The 7821-nt window shown below is 53.8% G+C and overlaps 1 protein-coding gene and 1 non-coding gene across 2 annotated transcripts; both read left to right on the top strand.

Annotated features, from left to right (window-relative positions):
• The first annotated feature begins 2064 nt into the window (after window positions 1-2064).
• LOC137865427 (antigen-presenting glycoprotein CD1d-like) lies at window positions 2065-7630 on the top strand. Its single transcript, XM_068700503.1, has 6 exons — window positions 2065-2326; window positions 3473-3730; window positions 6565-6846; window positions 6930-7214; window positions 7352-7448; window positions 7534-7630. Exons 1-6 carry the CDS (start codon window positions 2080-2082, stop codon window positions 7538-7540), a joined length of 1176 nt encoding a protein of 391 aa, XP_068556604.1. The 5' UTR covers window positions 2065-2079; the 3' UTR covers window positions 7541-7630.
• On the top strand, window positions 3757-3917 carry LOC137865728 (U1 spliceosomal RNA). Its single transcript, XR_011102053.1, has one exon. It is a non-coding gene; the product is annotated as a U1 spliceosomal RNA (small nuclear RNA).
• Window positions 7631-7821: the final 191 nt, after the last annotated feature.

Here is a 7821-nt window from a genome sequence, read left to right as displayed (position 1 = left end):
AGTGCACATTGTGGAGGTAAGGTTGGGCCTAGGGAATTTGTCATCCCTACAGCCAGCACCCACCAGGTGCTGTGAAACACTGACTGAAGACCTGGTACCCAAACCTGAGCAGAAACACTCTGCCACCCCTTCCTGGTGCTGCCCCCATCCTGCCATTGTTCTCCCGGGGCCTGGCAACTCTGCTGAACTGTGACTGAATGCTGGTGGCAATGGAGAGATGGAGCGGAGAGGGGGGGGTGGCTCCTGTCATTTCCATTCCCAAACCCTGGTGGCAGCTGGGGAGGGGGAGCAGGTTTCCCTGCCAAAGATGGTGGGAAGGGAAGGGGAACACCAGGTTGCAGCCCAGCCACAAGCTCTCTCCTGGTGGGTGTTTAGGGGAGAGTCAGAGCTCCACAGCACTGTGGGGTGCAGGGAAGCAGAGAGGTGGCCTGACTGACTATGGCATGGAAGGAGAATCCCTGGAAATGGCGTGTGCTCATTTACTGCAGCTTCCTGGCAATGGGATCTGTGGTACATGCATTGGAGCTAATGGGTCATGGCCAATCCCCATCCCAGCTCTGGGATCCTGCCCAGCTGAGTACTGCCACTCCAGAGGTCCTATGATAGCGGGGAATGGTCTTCCCATGGACCTGCATAGTGCTTTGTCATCAGCTGGCTCAGCCACAATGGGGGTGGGGGCTGTCTCTGCGTGGGGTGCTGGAGACCTGAACCTCAGAGAAGAGCTCCTGGAGGATCCCTTTCCTCCAGCCTGCATCTGGCCCAAACCCAACAGCTGTTGGGCAGCCTGGAGATGCTTGTCACCTCTTCCCTGGGCAGCCCAGGGTCAAGCAGGTGGCATGGAAGGTAGCCCTTGTCTTTGCATTCAGAGGGTGCAGGGTACCCCATAGCAGCTCTTTCCTAGTACAGGGCCAGGAGGTTGGAAGTTGTTATCCTCTTGGGACTGAATACCAAAGGTGTCATCACCTCTATTGGAGCTAACGTAGCCCACAATGATGGAGATGGGGTGCCATGAGTAAGGAGAGGGAGACACAAGGACAAGGCTCGAGGCCTCATGCATATGTTTTCTCCCAGCATCATTTTCTGGGATGTCCTTTCCCTGCTTGTTCACCCTCTTCTACCTGAGCAGGTTGACCCCAGTCTGTTGCAGCACCTTTTGCCAGCAAAAGTGACTAAGGGCTTGCAGGATGTACTGGGGCTCCCCAGAGAACACCCTTGTCACCTGCTGCCTGTCGTGCCCTGCTGCCCCTTGCACTCTGTGTGTCTCTTGTGGCTCTCAAGTGTCTTCCCCCTTGCAGGGTCCCCACAGGAAAATCCCCAGTACATGGCAGAGACTCTATGTCATGGCACCAGGAGGACTAGTCTGTTTCCTGGACAGCAGCCAACCTCTTCTGGCATGTCTGAAGAAGCAATTTCCACTTCCACCACCTACTCTGGCACATTTATGACCAATGCTGGACCCCTGAAGAAAGGTAGTGAAAAACTGGTGCGACCATGTTGAATGGGTTCAGGACAGGGATAGCCACAAAACAGGGAAAGATGAAGGGATTTAGGGCTGTTTGGCTGTAGAGGGAGAAGAGAGAGGGAAGGACCCAAGTGACATCTCCAACCTCCGACACAGGAAGATGTTTCCAGTTGGTGCAAAGCTGCTCGTGCTGTGGGACTTGCTATCACTCACTCTCTGGGCTGGTTTGGGGTCCAAATCTCCTCCATGCCCTACTGCTGCCCCCTTGCCCATCTCCTGCCCTTACAAAAGACAGAAAGGCAGGGGACAGTCACCCCCACAATGTAGCTGATGTCTGGAAAAGAGCTGTGCTGGACCTTGCCTCTGAGTGATGTGCTACGAGGAAGGGTAATCAGAACAACCCCAGTGCTCTCTGCCAGGGCATTGCAGGGTAAACCCTATGACAGACATTGCAGCATAAACCCTATTACAGACATTGCAGCGTAAGCCCTATTACAGACAACCACAGGCCAGGCTCACCTGACATCTCCCTGGGTCTTGCAGCCTTGAGGGTTAACCCACTGGATTTCCCCCCACTACTCAAAGCCCTGGGCCAGCCTTCCACCACATCCTCCTGAATGACCGTAGTATGCCAGGACCACCCCAAAACCGCAGTGCAGACCTCATTGGCTGCTGATACGACTAGCACTGCTGGAACTGCCCAGGCAGAACAGCAACAGAAAGAAGTGTGCAGCTGCGGCTCCTGCAGCCCTTTTCGCCTCGTGCTGCACCCACTTCTGAATGCTTGGGGCTTCACCACTGGCAGCATGCAGTTCCCTTGCCTTCTTCTCTTCATCCTTCCTGGGGTGTGGGCAGACCCAGAGGGTAAGTGGCACACTCCTATCTGCTCCGTTCTCTCTACTGTGGGTCTGTACAGGGGTGGCAGGGGGTGAGGCCCAGGGAGACGAAGGTGCATGGGGAGATTATACCCGTCACTTAGGTGCAGCATCCAAAGGTGCCCTATCTCTGCCCACCCCCTCTGCTCCCATGTCCAGCTCTGGGCTCACTGCCCTGCACCGTCCTGACCAGACCAGTGCTGATAGCTCCAGCACAAGGGCCAAGGACTCCCAGACAGGCTTGGGATGATGGAGTGTCCCCAAACGTGCCTTTTTCCTCCTGGCCGTTCATGGGCGCACGTGGGAGGGTATCTTTTCCCCTCATGGCACAACAGTCCTGCACTGGGCTCTAACTGCTTAAGCAGGTCCTGGGCACTGCCCTGAGCATGTGGGATCATTTCTTTTGCCATTGAAAGGTTGCTGGATCCTTTGCATGCTTCCCCTACGGTGAAAGCTTTCTTTTGCAGCCACAAGGAGCCTCCAGCTTTGTTCCAGCCTGCATTTTCCATGCTGGGATCAGGTACTTATTGCACTCCAGGCAGGGGGGCTCTTACTGCCCCAATCCAGGCTTTGCTTTGTGCCATTAGTTCTCAGGGTTTCATTCAGCATGACAGGAGTCACTGTGTGAGTGTTGGACTTGCTCTCCTGCCTCCTGTCACGATTCAGTTTCCCACGAGTGCTGCCCAGCACCCCCCCTCACCACAAATCTAGGCGAAATTCGCCTCCCCCACTTCCCCTTTGAGAAGATTTCCTGCACTGTGAGCAGGTCTCTGCCGGACCTGGGTCCCCACGTGAACTGGTGGAACTGTTGTTCCCAGCCACAGACCAGATCACCCCTGCTGTCCCCTCCACACAGCCAAGTGATAGCCCTCAGGTGGTCACATCAGGGTGGTGAAGGGGTAAAAAGGGAATTAGAGGAGAAGCAGAAAGAGAGGCTCATCAAGGCAGTGGAAGGAAATTGCAAATTATGTGAAAGCAGCTAGACAAGGGGATTTCCCCTGCCCTTTCCATCTTCCCCATCTCACTCTGCCCATCCCTGAGGACCCTGTGGGCCACTTCTCCTCCTGGGGCCTCCTGCCCTTCTCCTTCACCCTCGTGCTCCTCAGCACAACCTTCTCTTCTTGTCACCCCACAGGCTCTCAGAAACTCCACCTATTCCAAACCTTTATCTTCTACAATAGCAACTTCGTGGACCTTTCAGCCTGGGCCACCCTGGAGGACATCATCATCGCTGCCCTGCAGAAATACACCCGGGAAATCATTTACCTCCAACCATGGGTCTCCCCAGCCCTGCCCGCAGATGACTGGGAAAACCTGCAAAATCTGTTCAGGATCTATGTGTACAACTACATTCTGATACTGCAGGACAAAGCTAGGCTGTACCAGATTCCCTGTGAGTACTGGGTGATCCTCCTTTTCTTACTAAAATGGCAGGGAAGGTACCATGATCAGGCAGTGGTTTTCCCAGGGTGAGGCTCATCCCCTGCACTTTGGGTGTGCTGATCACTGTGATTTCCACAAATGAGGGAAACTCGATTGCATAATTTCTGGTAGTGGAGGAATGAGTTCACACTCTCTGCCCCCCATGCAGTGCTGCAGTGTTGAGGCAGAGTGGCTCAAAAACTGTGCAGAGGAAAAGGATCTGGGGGTGCTGATTGATGCTCACCTCAACATGAGCCGGCAGTGTGCCCAGGTGGCCAAGAAGGCCAACAGCATCCAGGCTTGTATAAGGAATAGCGTAAGGTTGGGAAGCTGGGGGTCAGCCTCTTCTCACAGGTAACTAGTGATAGGACCAGAGGGAATGGCCTCAAGTTGCTCCAGGGGAGGTTTAGGTGGGAAATGAGGAGACATTTCTGCTCAGAAAGAGCAGTCAGGCATTGGGGACGGGTTGCCCAGGGTAGTGGTGGAGTCACCATCGCTGGGGTTGCTTAAGAAAAGCCTGGATGTTGGACTTAGGGATATGGTTTAGTGGATAATATTGGTGGTTGGGGATGGTTGGATGAGATGATCTTGGAGCTCTTTTCCAATCTTAATGATTCTGTGATTCTATGATTCTGTAAGTATCCTGATGTTATAAATGAGGTCTCAACTCAATCTGGATTTTGTAATATTTATAAAACAAATCTTTCTAAAAGGTATAAAAGGCAAGTAAGCAGCTCTGGGTGTGCGGGGAGTCTACGCTCCACCAACACGCACACACAAACATCAAACATTCTAAATATACAGAACATTGCTTAAACATACTAAACACAAGTATGCCTATACATACGAACAATCAGGCAAGGTAACAAACAATCCTTTAAGTTCCACAACTTAACAGTCTCCATTTTCCATTCCGTTTAAACAATATGTCTCGCTTTAAGTTGTCAAGCAACTCGGCCTTCAGGCCTTGTGTAGCCTGTTCTTCCCGGATCGAAGAAAAGCATAGCCATCTCCTTGTGAAGGCCAAGAGGCCTGGGTCAAAAGGCACGTCCAGGTCAGCCGGGGGCGAAACAGCAAAGGCCTGAGATGGCTGTAGCAGCAGAGGGGCCGATGGCATAGCAGTCGGATCAGTAAAGGAGCCCGCAGCTCCCTCACTGTCTGGCAAACCACACGTTTCTGACTGTGGTCCCACAGGGCTCTTTAAGGCCTCAGGGACTGCTCGCCAGGTGCCGAGCAATCCCACTGCAACCTTGTCGTTTCCAGTTGCAGAGTCCCACTCCTTGACCTCAGTTTGGTCCCATATTTCAGGCTCATAAACTGTCCGATTGTTAAGAAGGAGAATGAGCTGTAAGGTTACCAGGACAGTCTTTGTTCCTAAGGACGTATGATTCCCCAAAATGCGCAACTGCTGACCAGCGAGGGGCAGTTGTGTGCACGGGTCCGCTTCTCTCAGCTTGAGCTTCTTTCCAGCTCCAGTGCGCCTTTTTCCAGCGACTTTCTGCACGAGCTCCTCTGAGCAATTTGCCGAGTTTGGCCGAACCTATCTTCATGAGGCGATCAGTGTGCCTGTTCCCATCCTGGTCTCCATTCTGCCAGCCTGTTCCTCCTCACGGCTTTTTCCTGCTTCTTTACTGATGACATAACTTCATTACATCATGTTGCCTTTTTCATCTTGAGGGCAGGCTCCCCTCTTATACCCTTCTCTCCATAGCAGTTCTTTTCAAAACAACTTTTCACTGGTCAAACAACTTTGAATGCAACAACAACAGCAAACACCCAGAAACTTCCATGCCTTAATGGCTGGAGAACAAGAAACCAGCTGGAGAACAAGAAACCGGAGACTGCATGGAGTCTCCTGAATCACCCTTCTTTGTTCCTTCTAAACTCCTTTATATTCCTGATGACCTTGTCGTTAAGAGTCTAATGTTATCTCAACCATGGGGCTTTCCAACCCCCATGGCCACATTCCCAAATCTCCCCCTTCTTTATTAATATCATCCATTTTCTCAACACGAATTACCACTCCATATGTAACACTGAGGACAGGCACAAAGCTGTGAGTAGGAGCTCAGAACCACTGTCAGTCGCTTCCCTAACCAAGGGCTAGCAGGAGAGCAGGTGATAGGCCCTATCTTGGGGCAATGAGCTCCCTGAACCACCTGTCCTGCACCAGGATGTCCTGGTTCCCAACATAACCTTTAGAATCAGAGAATCAAAGAATCAGAAAATCCACAGTGGAAGTGGTAGTTGGAAGGCATCCACAAGCATCACTGAGTCCATCTTTGGCTGTGTCTCCACTTATGCCCTTATGCCAGCCCACATATTCTTCTCTGGTCACCCCAAATCCCACCAGCAAAGTCCTCCAAGACTATGGAGTATAAGGTCAACCCTCTCTGTTCTCCTTTGTGGGATGGGACACAGAGCAAGTGCCTGGCTCTGCACGCCATTCCAATGCTGGTGTCCTATGGGCAGGGTGCAAGGCAGAGTGGCACCACCCCTGTTACCACAGCCACACGCCTGCACCCCATGTCCTGTCATGCTCCCAAGGTGGTGGTTCCCCCTTTGCTGTGCTCCTGACCCAGCTGCAGGAACAAGTGGCTTGAGGAGAACGAGCTCCAGGGCTCACAGGCAGGTTTCTCATTCAGAGCAGTTCCACCCAGCACAATGAGCAGTGCCATGTGGGACTAATTTGGGGTGCAGAGGGAAGGGGGAAAGGCCTGTGCCCAAAGAAGTGAATGCTGAACTGCCATTTCAAGCTCTGGCTCCAGCTCAAGATGCACTCCTGATACCCACCCCCTCCTCCAGACCCTTTTGTGTTGCAGTGCAAGACTGGCTGTGAGCTGTACCCCAACGGCTCCTACACAAAATTCTACCGTCTTGCCTACAATGGTCACAGCTTCCTCAGCTTTGATGTGGACAGCAGCCACTGGAAGAGGTGGCAGGAGAATGAGCTGGCAGTGCATATTGAGCAGGAGTTCAATAGCTTCACCGACTTTTCCGCAACACTGCAACTCCTACTCAACAGCACCTGCATTGACTACATGAAGAGATTCATTGAATATGGCAGGGCGGCTCTGGAGAGACGAGGTGAGAACACCCAGACCCCAGTACGGCCCACTTCAAAGCTCCTCCACTGGGGCTCCCCTTACTCCTTCACTCTTGCCCCCCAGAGCCACCTGTGGCCACTGTCTTTGCCCACATGCGTGACCCAGCTCAGCTCCTGCTAGTCTGTCGTGTCACTGGCTTCTACCCGCGACCCATCAGTGTGGCCTGGTTGCGGGATGGCCAGGAGGTGCCGCCGGGCCCAGGACTCAACACCAGCACCATCCTGCCCAATGCTGACCTCACCTACCAGCTCCGCAGCACCCTCATCATGGCCCCTGACGATGGGCACATCTATGCTTGCCGCGTGCGCCACTGCAGCCTGGGCACCCACAGCCTCCTCATCCCCTGGGGTAAGTACCACCCACAGTGATGGGGTGTAGGCAGTGACCCGGAGCCCAGTACAGGAGACGGTGAGCCCAGCTCCAACAGCAACTCTGGCCGTGGCCACCTATGCACTTGCAGCCCCACTCTCTCTTTTCTCCTTCAGGCAGCTCCAAGGGGGCCCTTGGCATTGGTGTTGCTGTTGTGGTGCTGCTCACTGTGGCTGCGGCCTGCATTGGGACCGTCTGGTACTACAGGCACAGGTGAGATCTCCTTGCCAGGCCATGCTGCTTGGGGAAGGGGTTGAGAACTCTCAACGGGCCCTGCTCACTGCCATCTCTCCTGCAGGTGCTGAGAGCGTGGGATGCACCAGCCCCAGGGAGACTCAGAGGCCATGCCAATCCCCTCAACTTCCTGATAATAAACTGCTATTTTAAACACTCGAGCCTGCAGTACCCCACTATGTGCTGTGACAAGTGCCAAGGAACACTTGGCACCACACAGCTCTGTCCCACCCTGGGCGGGCCAGGCAGAGCCCTGGCGCAGTGCAGGGCCCACACTCCTCACCACTGGGAGAAGTGAAGGGAAGCCTCCTGAGACCGACAGTGAGTACCCGGCCCTATGCCCCTGTCCCGG

The sequence above is a fragment of the Anas acuta genome, chromosome 16 (assembly GCF_963932015.1).
Source record: "Anas acuta chromosome 16, bAnaAcu1.1, whole genome shotgun sequence".
NCBI classification, from domain to species: Eukaryota; Metazoa; Chordata; class Aves; order Anseriformes; family Anatidae; genus Anas; species Anas acuta.
The sequence above is the reverse complement of the archived record's forward strand: the minus strand, read 5'-3'. Positions and strand labels throughout refer to the sequence as shown.

Excerpts from the sequence above, each read along its gene's own strand:
- LOC137865427 (XM_068700503.1), top strand. The coding sequence starts at position 2,080 with ATGACCGTAGTATGCCAGGACCACCCCAAAACCGCAGTGCAGACCTCA. Across the intron at positions 2,327-3,472 it reads GGTGTGGGCAGACCCAGAGG|GCTCTCAGAAACTCCACCTA; the intron begins GTAAGTGGCACA and ends GTCACCCCACAG. Across the intron at positions 3,731-6,564 it reads TAGGCTGTACCAGATTCCCT|ACCCTTTTGTGTTGCAGTGC; the intron begins GTGAGTACTGGG and ends CCCCTCCTCCAG.